The following is a 17,992-nucleotide window of genomic DNA, read 5'->3' as shown; positions in this document are numbered from 1 at the left end:
TGAGGAGAATTGGAAGACACTGGCAAAGTTGGCACCAACATCTACATGGTTCAAGGGAATGTATTGCTTCCAAGAGAAGTCAGTCCAGTTCCTGGTAGAACATCCCAGGGCAACATGTTTATTGTGGAGTTGGCAAAGGACAGTCCACTCAAAACACTCAGCCCCCGTGGGTAAAGAGGGATGCAGACTAGATGTGATGGCATGCTAGGTCTACTCATCCATGGCTTTTGGGCTTTGGGTCTCTATTCAGTGAGACTATGATGGCCCAATACCAGATGGTCCTTTGGGAGAAGATGAACTCTCTCTGCAAATACTTCCCAGTGGAATATCAAGAGCTGGCATGAATGTTTCAGTCAGAGGCCCTCCACCAGTCCCATCAACAGATCAATACAACACAACACATTAACTGCAATTCCAGGGCTTTTATTGACCAGGTGGCAATTCACTGACTCACCTGGCTCCATGCAGCTGGCCTCTCCCAGGAGGCACACATGAGAACTGAAGATCTGCTGTTTGACAGGGTGGGTCTTTTCAACTGGGGGAGGAGGTGATATATGAGATGAGATTTAATGAGTTGGGTCTTTTCAGCCTGGAGGAGAGGAGACTGCAAGGGAATCTTACAGCAACATACAGGTATATGAAGTAGAGTCACACAGTAGAGGGTTGTGACCTGTTCTTCCCTGTGGTGGAGGAAAGGATACAATGGGGCAAAGTTCTAGAAACTGGTCTTTAGGTTAGATGTCAGGAAGTGCATCCTGACAGGACCCCTAGAACATGGAATGAACTTTCACAGGAGGTGGTAGGGGCCCCATCAGTGAGGGTGTTCAGGGAAAGATTGGAAAACCACGTGGTAGGCATGTCATGAGCAGAGCTGGCTGGAGCCAGAGGTCAGACTAGATGGCCCTGGCGGTCCCTTCTGACTTGCTATGTTTCTAACTTCAAAACTGACAAAAGGCTCCAAAACTGACAAAAGGCTACACTGTTCTTGAAGGGGGGCATGCAGCTCATTCATCCATCTGATTTTCAATATAGGTTCTACTCCTGGTACTTTATGCTGCCAAAGAAAAATACAAGCTTTCATCTGATCCTCGATATCAGAGATGACAATTTCTAAATCTCACCAAAGAAGTTTTGCATTGGTAACTTGTAGAATACCTTACTGCTGCTATGTCAAATGGACTGGCTCACATCCATTGACTGGAAGGATGCCCATTTTCACATTGCAATCCATCATGGTTACAGGCATTTCCTTCATTTCCAAGTTGCTACAGAAGTTTTTCAGTTTTCTGTCCTCCTGTTCAGACTCCACCACCCCAAGAGTGCTTACTAAATGCATGGTAGTCATCTGTGTCGACCTCTACCTACAAGGAATCCAAGGCTTCCCCTCCCTAACAACTGGTTCCTTGTTGCCCCCTCAAAAGACAACCTCACAGAATTGGTCCATGCCACTTACGACCTCCTCGAATCATTGAGTCTCTCTAAACTAAGAAAAATCAATTCTCTCTTCCTCTCAGTTGATCCTCTACAGTGAAGTTTGGATCCACTCAGTGACTCCCAGCCTCCAGGATCATGATGCTGATAAACATGGCCTCAAAGATCCAAGCCAGCTCCAAAGCTACAGCATTCATTCATGCATTCATTTTCTATACCACTCAACAGATGGAGCTCTCTGTGCAGTTCATGACACATTAAAAATAACAAAAGATAAATCATGTTAAAATGTATTAAACATAATTGAAAGTTTACAGTATAACATTTAAAACTATTTAAGACTATGAACGCCTGTTTCAACAACCAGCAGGCCCTAGTAGACTACTTGCATGTCCTGCAGTAGAATATGGTCTTTACCTGGCACTGAAAAGATAGTGAAGTTGGAGCCAGGCTGGCCTTAGAGGGGAGCTCATTCCACAACTGGGGGGTGGGAGGGGACCAATGAAAAGGCCCTTCTTGTTGCCACCATCCAAGCCTTTTTCAGAGTATGGCAAGTACAGCATCTCCTCAGCTTCATGGCAGCAATGGCTATGACTGTTACATTCACCAACACTTGGATGCATCTACTCCAGCTCTGGTTCATGCAGACTTTCCAGGCCTAGCACCTTTCAAGCTAGAAGCATCTCACCATCTGGTACCATTAAGCTTAGCCTGATGACCAGTTGATCCACTCTGACCAGAGGGATTCAGTTTCACACCACCAGAATCAGACATCACGGTAACAACAGATGCCTCCTTCCAAGAATAGGGTGCACCCTGCAACACCAACCAGACCCATGGGGCATGAATTCTTCGGGAGCACATCAATTACTTGCAGCTCCTGGGAGTACAGAGGACTCTCATTGCCTTCCAGCTGTCCTTAGGAACCACAACATGCAGATCACCACGGACAACACTATTGTAGTCTTTTAACTGAGCAAACAAAGAAGCACCAAGTTTGTCTCCTTAGCATGTTTCATTATGCACATTTGACACTGGTACATCAACAAGAGCATGCTCACTGCCATCCATGAAGCCAGGACAGTCAATCTGAGAGCAGACTCCCTGAGCAGGCAGAGGGCAAATGGGAGATGGATCCCAGAATCTTCCAGACCCTGGGGAACACCATCAATCTCTTCATCACTAAGACAAACACAGTCTGTGACTACTTTTGCTCCCAACCCAGGACTAGCAAGAGTTTGATGGGAGATGATGAAATGCTTCTTTGCTGGAACCGAACTCTTTTTTAATTTCTTCCTGCTATTCCTGCTCATTATCAGAGTCCTGGTGAAGATCCTCAGAGACAGAACCACCTGCATCCTCATCACTCTGTGATGGTCCCAGCAGTCACAGTCCACACACCTATTCCGCCTTCCATTGAACCTGAATATCATCTCATAGAACAAGGAATACTATCATAACACCACCACCCTACACCCCATGATGTGGAAGATTATCCAGTAGACTGCAACATGTACAGGCAATACTTGATGCAGCCAGATCATCCATGAGGAGATGATGCATGGAGAAGTAGAAGGGATTCTCCACATTAACCCAGCCAGAGTTCTTCAATCCTTGCCAGTCATCCATGCAAGATATCCTTGACTTTTGGCAGTCTTTACAGCAGGGGTCTGAAAGCATCTTCCATCAAGGTTTATCTGGCAGCAGTCTCCTCATCCCATACTTCAGCAGCAGCAGCATTCCACCTGCCCACCTGACATCAGTGCCAGTCAGCTTCATCACTCTACAGTTCTTCAGTCCTGTAGCTCTTGGGCTCAAGGTCAATCATTCACTGACCTCCCCTCAGTTCTGAAGCCGCAATGTCAGTCTCATTGGAACTGAGGAAGTGGGTGGGAACCCCTCCCAGATATGCTAAGGGAGGGGCTCCTGCCAAAACAAGTCTAGCTAGGAAATCTTCCTGACAACAGGTCCTCTGAAGGCACAGAGCCCATATGTATGAATGCACAAATGACCACTCAAAGAACAAGTTATAGGTATGCAACCTTACTTTAGTGGAGCTGAACAACAGCCCTCTTTTCCACGTTCACAAATGCTTCTGTGCCTGTTGAGATTTAGGGGTCTGTTTTGGTTCTGCAGGAGGATTAACATTCTGTTCAAAGTGCTGTATGAGGTCTTGTAGAGAATGATTGACGGTGAAGGATTCTATATAAGTTCTCCCAATCTCCATGGTCACTAAGAAGGGTTGGTCTTCAGTCTATACAGCAGTAGCAGGGAGATGGAGATATTTATATCTGTTTGATTTTATTTAATTCTTAAAATCAAAATCAGGTGATACTTCATTTAACAAGTCTTGATCCTTTTATCTGTACAGTTGGAGTTTCATTCTGTGCAGTGCATCCAAGTAATTTACAGCATAAATATGGTTGTTAAGAGCAAATGCAATATAATAAACATCAGCTAATGAAATTTTGAGTTTATACCATTGTTAGAATAAAGTCATAGTAAACAGCCAAATCAAATATATATAAATTGATAGAAGTTTCAGCCTCCTAAGTTGGTCTCTTGAAGCAGAAAATTCCAAAGCATGGGGCTGCCACTGAAAATATCCTGTTCTATTCCCTGGCTGGTTTTATTTGTACAAAAGGAGAGATGCAGATGAGAATATGTCATATTTGAACAATATAGGATTCAGGAATTGGTTCCAGCAGAGCAAGCTGGAGCCTTCATTCAAGAGATGATTTTTCTAGTAAATGTGCTGTGGGTCTCATTTAATTGCTAATGCTGGATTACAGTTGAAATATGTGAGAACCATTCATATGGTGTGAGTACATACATGTATGTAAATTGAGCTAAACAGTAGGGGTGTATTGAATCTGTTTGAGGATGCTGTAGACACACTCTTGATTAACATGGATATTCAGAAGTGCACATATGTGGTGGACATTCCACTTTTCAACTGGTATTTGTTTCAATTTTTCTTTATCAGATCAGGATAATGAAAAACACCTCAACCTAGATACCCTTGCAGAATCTCACAATCCTCTTCTAAAGTGCTTATAGCCCTAAGTTGGGATTAGAAAGATTGGTGGCTCTTAAATTAGGGGATACATAAAATTGTTTTATCTCCCCATATAGCATGACTATGATATGAGGGTAGATGACTTTCTACGTCGCACACAAGCAGTTGTCAGTGGCCGAAGAAGCAGGCCCCGAGAGAGAGAGCGGGATCGTGAGCGGGATCGACCCCGGGACACCAGAAGAGACAGAGATCGGGATAGGGGCAGGGAAAGGGAGCGAGAAAGACTATGTGACCGGGACAGAGACAGAGGGGAAAGAGGAAGATACAGAAGATAATATATTGTGAAACTGCAGTTACATAAAGAAGCAAAGGCTTGTACATTTGTGTGTTTACAGGTAGTAAACTTTTACTTTCCTCTGTCAACCTACCTTACTGTGTAGAAGGATTTATAATTGACCCTCTTTGTTCCAAGCATGCAGTAAGCTGTGAACTGGAAACCCCCATCAGCCAAAAAATACATGCAAAGCTTGACCCTAAATAGATTTCTTTCATTAGAGCAGTTTTGCAAAAGCGGTTTAAAGAATGTAGATAGATTGTCCCTATGTGTTTATCTTAATAGTAATTTAATCATATGTTTCTTTAAATGCCAATTGGTATCTGCCATAATATTTTTGCTCTGATGTTTTCTTACATGTAGTTTTCATATGATTCTGTGTGGGGGGAAGTGCTGCTATCAAGGATGCAGTACTGAGTGTGATTGGTGGGTTGCAGGGCACTGTTGGAGCAGCCACCTCTTGGTTTTTCTGGTGGTTTTTTCTTTTTTACCTTATGTAAGATTCAAGCTTGTTCAATAATGAAAGCAATATTAAGATAATGCTATTGATACCTAATTTTTAACCTTTAAAAAAAGTTTCCATGTGTTCTTGTGGCATTTCAAGTCATGGCTATTCTTTAATCACCCCACCAACTCCCTTATTTCTCCTGAAATGTCCACATGGTTTAGAATGTCCACCACATATATGTGTGTGAGCACAAATATTGCTGTATTCTACAATGCTACCTTTTTAAATAATAAACTGGTAACAGTCAACTGTCATGGCGTTTCATGCTTTATAGCTTCAAGTATTGAAAGAAAAGTTACAAATTGAAAAAAAGTTGCATCAGACACAGCAGTTTCTTCAACATATTGCTGGATTTTTCCAGGCTGTTTGTTCACTTCAAATGAGGCAACAGTGATACCTCACAGCCATTATAAATGCCCTCCAACATCTTGTTCAATACAGTGGGGTTTTGAGACATATCCACATGTTCTTCGGCAGTTAAATCAATATGAAAAGGGTTACCCAAAAGTCTAAAACTTGGGATCTTTGATTTGGGATAATTAAGTTCATAGGAACCTTGGGGTGAGCAAAAGAAAGAAATGGTTGGTCAGTAAATCAGTCTGATCCTGTGTAAGTTTATTTCAACTTTAGTCCCACTTTGTTCACTGAAACTTATGACAAGATAAGTATTCATGGGATTGCAGCCTAAAGCTAGGCAGTTGCAAAGTTTGAAAACATGAATTTGGAAAATAGAGTAATCATCCAGTTTGGTCAAGACTCTGCTTAGGCAGTGGTGGCATCTTGCAAAGGTGGTAAGGAATTTTTGCTGTTCTTGCTGAGCAAGTCACTTTTCCATTCCAACTCATGATTGGATTGGTTGCCTTCCAGTTAGCCCTACAACAAGCCATGTGTTGTCAGGGTGGCTTTTTGCCCACAAGCAAGTTTGCTGTCTACTTTTTGAAGAACGTTTTTCTAAGTGGTAGTATGAACCAATGAGTGAAGACACAAGGTATGAGAGGAATGTGCCAAAGTCTAGAACACATGCCTCATCATTTTTTTCAAAATGCAAACTGTTCAGTTAAGATCTTATCTTAGTTTCTACCTGGTTTGGAGGCTTTCTGACATAGTATTAATGTGTAGGCAAAGTCATTCAGTTGTGTGTAGGGGGGTTAATTTCCACACTTGATTCAGACCACTGCAGATGTAAAGTTCACCAGATTGCTGTTGCATCTTTTTTCTTACTTTCAGGTTACCATTAACCACTAGGACATACGCAGGGTTGTGGCCAGCCTAAACCCATAGCGAGTGGGCTGCCAAAAAACATAGGGATGCAAGTTATCTGGTCTGGTCTTTTAAGACAAAATTGTAAAGTGGTTTTATTAACCCCCACTTTTTTGCAGCCACACTGCATTTCATGTACATTTTAAAATTTTACCAACTTCAACAATGATTACACCCATTGATTAACTGAAAAGATAATCGCAAATAATCCACAGGAATATTCTTCTCATACTATCAAAGAACTGGAAGGGGTAGTTTAGGCCACTGAGTCCAACACCCTCCACAGTCCAGGAACCCAGTTTGTTTGTTTGTTTAGGAAGCTTCTGCGCCGCCCCATTCGCCGAAGCCTCGGGGTGGCTCACAATAATAAAGTATTTCTGGCACATGGCTGTCCATATCTCAAGTGGCAGAGAGCCCACCACCTTCCTAGACAGTTGGTTCCACTGTCTGACTGTTGTGACCATTAGGACATTTTTTCTGACATTCTGCTGAAATCTGCCTTAAATAGAGCACAGGTTGCAACCCTTCTTGAAAACTGCTATCGTATCTTTCTTCAGCTGACTCTTCTCAAGTTTAAACACATTAATCTTTCCTTGTAGGACTTAGTTTATTATTTATTATTTATTTATTTTATTTTATTTATTTATTTATATCCTGCCTTTTTCCTACAAAGGGCTCAAGGCAGCTTACATCATTCTCCTCCTCCATCTTATCCCCACAACAGCCCTGTGAGGTAGGTTGGGCTGAGAGTCTGTGACTGGCCCAGAGTCACCCAGTTGGCTCCATGGCTGAGCGGGGACTAGAACCCAGGTCGCCTGAGTCCCAGTCCCATGCTCTTCACCACTACACCACACTGACTTAGTTTATTAACTTGGATGACCTTCCCAAAATTCATTCCATTTTATTTGACTCCTACTTGAAGTTTGATGTCCAAAACTAGTATTTGGAGTGAGGCCTGACAAGTGTAGAGTAGAATGGAACTTCCTATGGTTTTGAAACTATACAGTGGTACCTTGGCACATGAACACCTCAGTTCACGACCAAATCATAAAAATTTTGCTGCAGGTCACAAACTCTGCATCAGGTGACGATCGCGAGCGTGCCCACCTTCACTGCACGGGGGCCATTGCGGTCGTGCTGGGGGAGGGGGGAGATGGCTGCGATTGCACCCATGTTTCCTGCCTGAGCGTGCCCGCGCCCATCTCCCCCCAGTGCACCCGTGATCACACCCATCTCCTCCCCCCCACACAATTGCTGGGGTGGGGGTGATGGCCGCAATCTTTGTTCTTTGTCACTTTGCTTCAAATTTTTGTGAGTAAAAAAAATAGTTGCAGAACGGATTCACCCTATTTATAGTGAACCTTAGGGGGAAATTTGACTTGGCTCACAAACAGTTTGGGTCACTACCAGTCCTGGAATGGATTAAATTTGTGAGGCAAGATACCACTGTACTTATATTAAGGCAACCCTAAATTGCATTTACCTCTTTTTGCTTCCACATCACACTGCTGACTCATATTCAATTTGTAATCATCTACAACTCCAAGATCCTTTTTACATGTACTCTTGCCACGCCAGGTGTCTCCCATTTTACTCTTGTGCATTTTATTTATTTTTCCTAAATGAGGAATGTTGCACTTGTCTTCATTCTGCTCTAACCTCTCAAGATCATTGTGGATTTTGTTTTTGTCTGCTGAGGTACTGGCCATCCTCTCCCAATTTTGTGTCATGCACAAATTTGATGAGCAATTCGCCCACCTCTTGAACTCTTTTTGCTTTTGAGTTTTCTTACCTTGGAATCCCAATAATTGTGCTCTGTATTTATTAAAATCAGCTTTCCTTAAGTCCATAGGAGTTTATGAAGAGTTTTGGTGGTGCTTCATGATCAGCAGGTTCATTTGCTTTCTTAGTTGCTTCAAAAATGTTGCTGAAAACAGTCAATTTTGCATTTCCTGCAGCTGCCCCTCAAAACAGTGCCTTGCAAGAGTATTCACCTTCCCCACTTTTGTTTTTTTCTATATTAAGTTGTGTTACAACCTGGAATTGAATGGATTTAATTGGCATTGATATGCTTGATGTGCACAAGATTTGCAACACTGTGAAGGTACAAAATATTTTTATTGTGGTACAAAGCAATGTGCTGCCTCCAGAAATCAGTGTATGTAATGTGAATGGAGTCCACCTGTATAGCATTTCAGTGCTACAGGCTCTCTGATTAAACATATTTGTTTTGGGAAGGACCCCAACGTTTGTTGGAAAGCAGACAAACAGCATCATGAAGACCAAGGAGCTAGCAAAACAACTCTGAAATAAAATGGTATAGAAGCACCAATCAGGTGGATAATATTTTTAAAAATCCCAGACTATAAACATTCCCTGGAGGACCATTAAATCCATTTTTACAAAATGGAAAGGATATGACTTTGACTGCAGCTCTGCCTAGAGAAGCTCATTCACCAAAACTCAGTGACTGCGTAAGGAGAGCATTCGTCAGAGAAGCAACCAGGAAGCTAATGGTAACTCTGAAGGAGCTGAAGAGATCTGCAGCTGAGATGGGAGAAACCGTCCAGGGAACAACTGTAACATGGATGCTCCAGAAAGCTGAACTTTATGGAAGAGTGGCAAGAAGAAAGCCATTGCTGGAACAAACCACATCAATGCCCATTTGGAGTTTGCAAAAAGGTATATGGGAGACACAGCAAATGCGGGGAAAACTTGCTGCGGAATGCTACGTGTGGCACAAAGCCAACAGTGCCCGAGAACACTAACCCCAGGGTGAAGCATGGCAGTGGCAGCCTCATGTGGTAGGGATGCTTTTCCTCAGCAGGGACTGGGAACCTGGTCAGGATTCAGAACAACATAGATGGAACCAATTCTAGAGGAAAACTCTTCCAGTTTGCAAGGGACCTGCGACTGGAGTAGAGGTTTACTTTCCTGGAGGACAAGAACCTTAAACCTATGGCCCAGAGTAACACGAGTGATTTACAAACAAGAGCCTAAAAATCTTAGAATAGCCCAGTCCAAGACCAGACCTCAGTCTGTTTGAGAATATATGGAAAAACATGCAGGTTGCTGTCCTCTGATGGTCTTATCCAGTCTGACAGAGATGGAGCAGTTTTGCCAGGAAGAATGGGAAAATATGGCAGGATCCAGATGCATGAAGCTGATAAGAGACCCAAGAAGGCTAACAACTCAAATTGCTATTAACAATGCTTTTCTCAAGTATTGATAAAATTCACAGGGGTGAATACTTCTGCAACCAACCAGTGCCAGTTTGTTTTTGTTTACCTAACTTCGGTGCCACAATAAAAATATTTTATACCTTCACAGTGTTGAACATCTTGTGTACATCAAATGCTAACTTACTGATTTCCACAAACTATGGAAAAGACAAAGGGGGTGAATCTGGAAGCCACTGAAAAGCCAATATATTTCAGTATTGCCTCAATATAAGCTATGATGTTAAAAGCTTAAGATATCCCACTACTTTTAGCATATTTTCAGTAAGAAAGGGAAAAGAAAGGCTGCTAATCTTAATGAGCAATCCAATAGCTTCAGTTTTGAGATGACTTTTTTTCCATAGTGGGAAGATGCACTGATGAATTTGAGTGTGTAAAGGTTAGACAGAAGGAATTCTTGATCTGAATGTTTAACCATAACTCAATCCAAATGTCCAGTTCAACATTGGAACAAGAGGCATTTCAAAGAACTGAGCAAGAGTTAAAAGGTATGCACAACTATTCACATAAGTTAAAATATTGCTTCATCTCAAGTATAGCTTCAGTTGCATGTACCATAAGGAATACCTGAGCATATTCTACTGCAGCATTGCCTATCAGTAGTACCCTCTCTACGTTTAAAAAGAAAAACCAAGGCTTGCTTGTTATTTTTCAAAATCTGCAATAAATGTAAGTTGTTTGGAAAACATTTGCAAGCAGAAAAAAATTGGAGGGGGTAGCACCCTATCATACCCCAACTATGCACTTACTCATATCCTTATTGATTAAAGCACAGCACATACGTCCATTCATTAAATCATAGTGGGGAAAAATACCTTGATGTAATCTTGTGATCTCTTCAAGATCCCTCCCTGTATTAATTTAATCAGTACTTGTATGTATTGGTAACCACTAAGGAAAAGAAAGACAAACTTCCTGTAGTTTTAGGAGTTATCTATGTGAAATAAGGGAGCAGACTGTAAATCCACTGATGCAATGAAATGGGGAACTACATTATTTCTACTGTTTATTTTGGCCCTGAATGAAGAACAGGAAGGAGTACCAATTTCTCCTAATGCAGTATTTGTGCTCTCACCAAGAAGACCATTTTATAGTATCCTATTTTAAAGTCTGGCATTGGCACCTAATATTTCCAGCCTTTTTTGTTTTTACTGGCAACGAACCCAGAATAAGAAATAATGAAAGATTGCACTGTATGTGCAGCATATCCGAGCTTGCAGTGAACACCCAATGCTGACCTGAAGACCAACTACTAATTTTGATTAATCTGGGGGCTAGACTGTGTATATTTTGAAGACTTTTCCACTAGGGTATTATACACTCAAGAAGGATTTATTTCATTTATCATCAGCATACTATAAGAGCAAGTATTATCTTGATATTACAGATAAAAGGAATGAGGCAGCTAATTATGGGTTACCTAAAACATTCAGTAAGATTATGATTAAAGTATGGTTTAAGTCTGAGCCTTAACACACAATAACTGAAACCAGAGCTACAAATGAACAATAGGAAATTTATACTTAAGATATAGATTCTAAATTAACAGTTCTAAACAGCAGTATTTGGGGAGCATTTTCAATTAATTGCTCATATATATAAATTAGGAGGGCTGGGAGAAAGTGGTCTTATGACTGGTCTGGATTGGCCTGCTCAGTCAGACCATACTGATTCCATCTTGCTTGGGTCTAAGAGACAGAAACCTCCCTTTTGCAAGAAGCTGTGGGTTTCTGCTTGAACTGTCACCTGATGCTGGCATTTCAATGCGCATGACCTGAGGCCATCTGTAAAGCCAAGCACAGCTATTTATCCAATCTAGTCATTAGCAGACTTTTCAGCTACCTGAATAATAAGAAACTTTCAACATCCCTCTTAGAGCTGGGGATGAGCCAGCTCTGGACAATCAACAAATAGAGATTTCCCTGAAATCTCCACCTAGCCAAGAAAGGAAGAACCAGAGGAGATATATTCCACTGTGAAAGGAAATGGGGGATTGATCTTTACCAGTGCAGGTGTCAGGATCAAGTCTCCCAGAATGAGCATGAGGTAGGCATGGGGGAAAATTGTGCCCAGGTTTCTCTTGTACAGGTACCCAGGTGTAGCTGTTCCCCAAACAAAGAGGGAAAGACATGATATGGGCACCAGGATAAAATTTTCTACAGATATAGTGGATCTTCACGGAAACAGGCAGTGTAGTGTAGGACTGGGCTAGCTAGAATGTATTTTCCCTTTTGTTGGTTCTTTGCTACTGATTTGCAACTTTGAACTGCTTATTGCTTTGTACAAACTGATTTGCCTGTTTAAGCCACTTACTGTGCATTCAAAATATGACCAACCTTTTCCGCATACTGTATGCCAAATTTTGGTGACATGCTATGCTGTTTCAATACTCAGGTTGCACTGCACTGCACTGCACTGCACTGAGTACAACTGGCAATTGAGCTGTGTGCCTCTAGGGACACAGGTGGGTTACAAAGAAGCCCAACACTAAAGACCCCAGTGGAACCCTTGGCCAGTCATTCCAAGGGACTGAGAGTGCTTAGGACTGGAGGCAACTGAGTTTGTTTTACTTTGGTGGTGACAGCCAGTACCAATTGGCATCAACATTTGCATCCTCAGATGGAGTTGCCTGCAGGCACCAAGCCACCACAGATGTGGTATGAACAATTCAGTGAAAACACTCCCCAAATCCCAGTGATGTGTTCCCAGTTCTTTACTCCCAGTCTTGAGTCAAGTATCTTCTCAAGTCTCAAGAGCCAACTTTAAAAGAAAAAAAGGAAAGCGGTGTGGGAGGGGTACATGACACCAGATGTGTCATGTAGTTCCCTAGAGATACTCATATAGGATTAATGGCAATCCATCAGTTCTTAAGTACGTAACCCAGGGACTACCTGTAACTCCCACTTCTTGTCCCTCCCTCCCACAACCTCCCTTGTGCCAAAAATCAAATTGGTCATAAAATAGAAATCTTGAGTCAAGTCGCTCAATCATTGCTCCCAAGTCTGAGACAAATTGCTGATCCAACTTGAGTTGGACTGGAGAGCAAGTTGTTCGACTCAAGTCCCCAACACTGTCACCACCACAGCATAGGCTCAATAATGAGCACATAAGTGTGTTCGGTCAGATTTGTCCCGAGATTTGTTCCACTTGCACTCTAATCTCCCAGCCTGCTTCATCACCCGCAACTCAGATGTATACCATGGTGCCGAGCAGGCTCTGCTAGGTGGGAGAGGACACTTAGGAGCGATTACCATATTTTTCGCTCTATAAGACGCACCTGACCATAAGACGCACCTAGTTTTTAGAGGAGAGATCCATGGAAAACTTCCTGATAATCACAGGCACATTCCCCATCACTTCCCCATGGGCTTCATTAAAAGACGGGTTGCCATTTGAAAACACACACTGACCTGTGAGTAACAGCTCTCACCTGCGCTGGAGGAGGGGGGCGGAGCAGGGTGCGCCGAGCGCATGCCGGCCAGGTGGGGTGCAGCCGGGCCGGCAGCATGCCAGCGGTGGTCTTCTGGGCGGCGCAGCGGCAGGTCTTCCTGGGCGGTGGGGGTGAGCAGTCTGTCTCTCCGTGTGGCCGGCGGGTTAAAGCCTGCAGCCGCTCCTCCTCTGCACTGCTCCCCCTGAGCGGGACAGCTCTCACCTGCGCCGGTGGGGGCGGAGCAGCGCGTGCTGAGCGCGTGCCGGCCAGGTGGTGCCACGTGGTGCAGGCGGGCTGGCAGCATCCCAGGTGTCGGGCACACACACATTCGCTCTATAAGACGCACAGACATTTCCCCTTACTTTTGAGGGGGGAAAAGTGTGTCTTATAGAGCGAAAAATACGGTATGTCAATTGCCCTGGTCATCTCCCTATTCCATGAATTGACTATAACATCAAAAGGAGCGCCAGCTTTATCAGCCAGAAAATCCCCCAGAGCCCTCAGGAATCCCTCAGGATCCATCCGGCTCTGGGGACGGACCATCTTAATACGGCCCACACCCTTCCAGAGGGAGAGATCAGCCCCAAGCTCAAACCTCACAAGGAAGTGGCCTGACCATGACAAAGGAGTTAAGATCAAGTTTCTCACTTCCAGGCCATCCTCTTCCTGTCCTGTAGAGAAAACCAGGTCAAGCATGTGACCTCTTTCATGGGTTGGGCCAGTGACATGTTGAGACAGCCCCATGATTGCCATGGAAGCCATGAAGTCCTGAGCCACCCCAGACAGAACCGCCTCGGGCTGGAGGTTGAAGTCCCCCACGACCAACTTCCTGGGGGTCCTCAACACCAGATCTGAAACGATCTCCATCAGCTCAGGCAGGGAGTCTGCTGGGCAGGAGGGTGCACAATACACCAGCAGAGTCCCTAATCTGTCCAAATCGCCCAACACCAGGTACAAACAATCCAGGCCTGGTCTCAAAGGGACAGGAAGCCTCACGAGGGAAATAGTGGCTCGGTGAACCAAGGCAACCCTGCCTCCCCTCCCCTCTGGACATGGCCGGTGTTGCACCAGGAACCTGGGCGGGTATGCCGCCGAATTGTGCCACAGCACCTCTGGGCGGCTCACAACACAAGATAAAAACACAATAAAACATAATAAAAACCATATCATATTACATATTAAAAACAACAATAAAATACAGTAAAACATACAAAACAAAGATTATTATTATTATTATTATTATTATTTTTTAAAAGGAAGGTTTTTGCCTGGTGCCGAAAAGCAAGTAAGGAAGGCACCAAGCGAATCTCCTTGGGGAGAGCATTCCAAATATGGGGAGCAGCTGTGGAAAAGGCCCTCCTAGTGGCCATCCCTCTCGCCTCCTCCAGGGATGCCTCATACAGAAGGGCCCCCTGCGTAGATGTCAAAGGCCAGGTGGGCACGTATGGATGCAGGCACTCCCTAAGATAACTGGGGCCTAAGCCATTTAGGGCTTTATACATCAACACAAGCACCTTGAATTGGGCCAAGGCCACAATTAGTAACCAATGAAGATCTTTCAGTGTAGGTGTTACGTGGGCCGCTCTAGGGGCTCCTGTCACCAATTGAGTGGCCCTATTCTGTACCAATTGTAACTGCCGGACCATCTTCAAGGGCAGCCCCACATAGGGCACATTGCAGTAATCTAATTTGGATGCTACCCGTGCATGGGTGATTGTTTTCAGGCTCTGTCTGTCCAGGTTGGGACAAAGTGGTGTATCCTCCATAGCTGGAGGAAAGCACCCCTAGACACCAAGCCCACCTGATATTCCAGGGACAAACCCAGGTCCAGAAGCACCCCCAGACTGTGGCCCACTGCAACCCTATGAAGGACAGGGCAGTGCCCCTCCAACCTGTCAGATGACCTCCCTACTAGCAGCACCTCTGTCTTGTCAGGACTGAACCTCAGTTTATTGACCCTCATCCAGTCCATTATCAAACTCAGATCCCAGTTCAAGATGGCAACAACCTCACCTGAATGAGTATAAGCTGAATGAGAGGTAGAGCTGAGTATCATCAGCATATTGCTAAGTCCTCAGCCCAAACCTCTGGATGACCTCTCCCTGCATCTTCATATAGATGTTAAAAAGCATGAGGGACACCACTGAGCCCTGCGGTACCCCATGACACAACCGCCATGGCACAGAGAAACAGTCCCCCAGGATTACCTTCTGGAATCGGTCAGCCAGGTAGGAGTGGAACCACCGCAAAGCAGTGCCTCCAACCCCAACCCCAGCCAACGTGTCCAGAACGACACCATGTTCGATGGTTTCAAAAGCCACTTAGAGGTCCAGGAAAACCAACAGGGTCACACTCCCCCTGTCCCTCTCCCTGCACAGGGACAGATTCCAAAAGTGTTCTTCCCAACCCAACATTTAGAGAGAGAGAGAGTGAAATTGCCACGAAACTCCCAACACATCATATTTGACTTCAAATGAGGAAGCTTCTGAAAAATGAGGGGAATGCTAAAAAGGAAGCTGGAAGTCTTTCAGTGTTAAAGCCTTTCAAAATGCCTGGAGCTTACTCAGAAGAGCAGCATTAGAAGCATACCACAGGTCAGGAAAGGTAGCACACAGTTCAAGAGGTCACCAGTATGGTTAAAGAGTAGTATCAAAGAAGATAGTACGATAAAGAAGACTTCCTTCAGTAAATCAAAGTGTTGACCAAATAAAAAGACCAAAAGAAAGCACAAACTTGCACAAAATAGATAGTAAGAGATCAAAAATGCATTTTGAGGAGCATATTGCTCATAAGATTAAGGCCTGCAATAAATAATTCTTTATATCAGAAGCAGGAAATGAGGCAGAGAGGTAGTTGGGCCATTGGATGACAGTGGAGTAAAAGGAGTACTTCAAGAAGATGAGATTACAGAGAAGCTTAAAGGATTATTTTCATTTTTCTACAGTGCAGAAGATATAGAACAAATACCTGTACCTGAACAGACTCCTTTCCTGAAATAAATAGTGGTGACAAAATATGACGTTCTCAAACCTTTTGGCGAATTGAAAATCACTAGGCCCAGATGGTATCCATCCTCAAATGTGAAATTATACCAAAAATATGGAACATGTTCCTAAGTTCAGCCACTGTAACAGAAAACTGGAAAATGGCCAGTATAACACTACATTTTAAAAAAGGACCCAGGGAGACCCCAGGAAAGTGTAGACTAGTTATTATTTTTATTGTTTATTTCATTTCTATACCACCCTAGCCAATTAAGTTAGCTTAATATTTGTTCTTAAAGCTCTGGTGGAATCTGTCCCTCGAAGCATTTGTAGGCTTCCTCTTGTGCTCAGCCCCGTCTTCCAAAGCAAACCAAGTGAAGAGGAAGTCATTGAATGCTTGAAGAGCCACAGTTGCACAACCAGCAACCTTCAGCAGCAGCAGCAGCAGCAGCAGCCCAAGAGGCAGCTACAGCTGGCATGCAAGAGGGGTGCTGCTTGCATAGTGGTCTGGGGACTGCTTTCTTGGCATGCCTTTCATGACCCAGTGCCCTACACCCAGCCTTCTTCAGTGACAGGAGCAACCACCATTATGTTGGCCCTTCCTTGTGTGTTAGAGGAGTGCTGCTTTCATCGTATGTGAAGCTTGATTTCACATGAGTACACTATGAACACTGGGTGTGCCTGCCCTGATCAGAGTCTATGGAGGTGAGCTCAGGTAATCTGACTAATTCCTGCCCCTGGATGAATTCCTCACATATGCCTAGATGAAATCATTATTAAAGATAAAATAATAAGCACATAAAAGGACAACTCCTACTGGAATTAATGTGTCTTCCACAGAGCTAAGTCCTGTCTCACTAACATTTTAGAGTTGAGTCCATCAATAAACATGAGGACATGGCTGATCTGGTTTTTACCAATTAGTGAATCCTCCCAATTCTTCCAGTGGGGACCACAGTGATATGTACAGGGACCAATGCTCTTCCATTTGTTCATAATGATCTGGCACTACAAATGAGGGGAAAAGTCTTAAGTTTGCCAAATTATTTGGCTCTTGGCAGAGCAGCAAAGGCTGGCAGTGTGCAGAGGGCAGCCAGGGAACTGGCAAAGGCAAGGTAAGAGGTGGGCCTGTGGGGGGGGGGGGAGAGCAGCAGAGAGGAAGGGAGGTGGGGCCAGGAGGAAGCCAGGAGGACCAGGAGGAAGCAGAGGGGTGGAGCAGTGGCCTCTAAGGCTTATAAAGCCACACTCAACCTGGCATTGTCCCTTGTCTATGCCCCGTAGCTGTGGTCTGGGCTGCCTAGGGGCTCTTTTCCCCAGGGGCAGGTTCTTTTTTTGGGGCGAGTTGTGTTTTTGTCTGGGAGAACTAGGCAAGTAAACTCAGGGAAGGGTAGTATAGGACAGAGAAGCCGGGGGACGAAGGTAGGGCCTGCAAGGGGTACCAAATGTCAGGCCAGGAGATGGCCTTGCAGGAATCACAGATGTTGCTAACTGCTGTGACACCTATGACATTTTCACCCTTCTCCCTCAGAAGAGGCAGGGATACACTTGCCCCCAGTACAAGTGTCCCTTTTAGAGGAGGAGATGAGGCATCTGAGGGCCAAGAGAGCTCTCAAGGCCCCCTGGGAGCAGTTCCACTCCAGACAGAAGGCTGAGGGAGGGGCCAAGGGAGAAACAGCCAGGAGACATGGAGGCATGTCACCCACAGGAGGAGGAGGCCAGCACGGCTTCCTCCATCTCCTGGTGCCGACCTGGAGTTGGGAAACAGGTTTTCTCCTCTTGAGGAGGCT

At 44.3% G+C, this 17,992-nt stretch overlaps 2 protein-coding genes across 8 annotated transcripts in view; one reads left to right on the top strand and one right to left on the bottom strand.

Annotated features, from left to right (window-relative positions):
- Nucleotides 1-5,546, top strand: part of YTHDC1 (YTH domain containing 1) — a 34,188-nt gene extending 28,642 nt beyond the window's left edge. For both annotated transcript variants that reach the window (XM_044447280.1, XM_044447281.1), the window contains one exon: nucleotides 4,567-5,546. In XM_044447280.1, coding sequence (XP_044303215.1) covers nucleotides 4,567-4,785 — 219 coding nt within the window. In that variant the 3' untranslated portion in view covers nucleotides 4,786-5,546. The remainder of the gene's footprint in view (nucleotides 1-4,566) is intronic.
- The window catches only part of LOC123031867 (protein P200-like), a 77,632-nt gene that overhangs the window by 24,758 nt on the left and 34,882 nt on the right, over nucleotides 1-17,992 (bottom strand). The window lies entirely within an intron of this gene.

This window comes from Varanus komodoensis, unplaced genomic scaffold, assembly GCF_004798865.1.
Source record: "Varanus komodoensis strain SLA01 unplaced genomic scaffold, ASM479886v1 scaffold51, whole genome shotgun sequence".
Taxonomy (NCBI): domain Eukaryota; kingdom Metazoa; phylum Chordata; class Lepidosauria; order Squamata; family Varanidae; genus Varanus; species Varanus komodoensis.
Note: the sequence above shows the minus strand (reverse complement) of the source record. Positions and strands in the feature narration are given on the sequence as shown.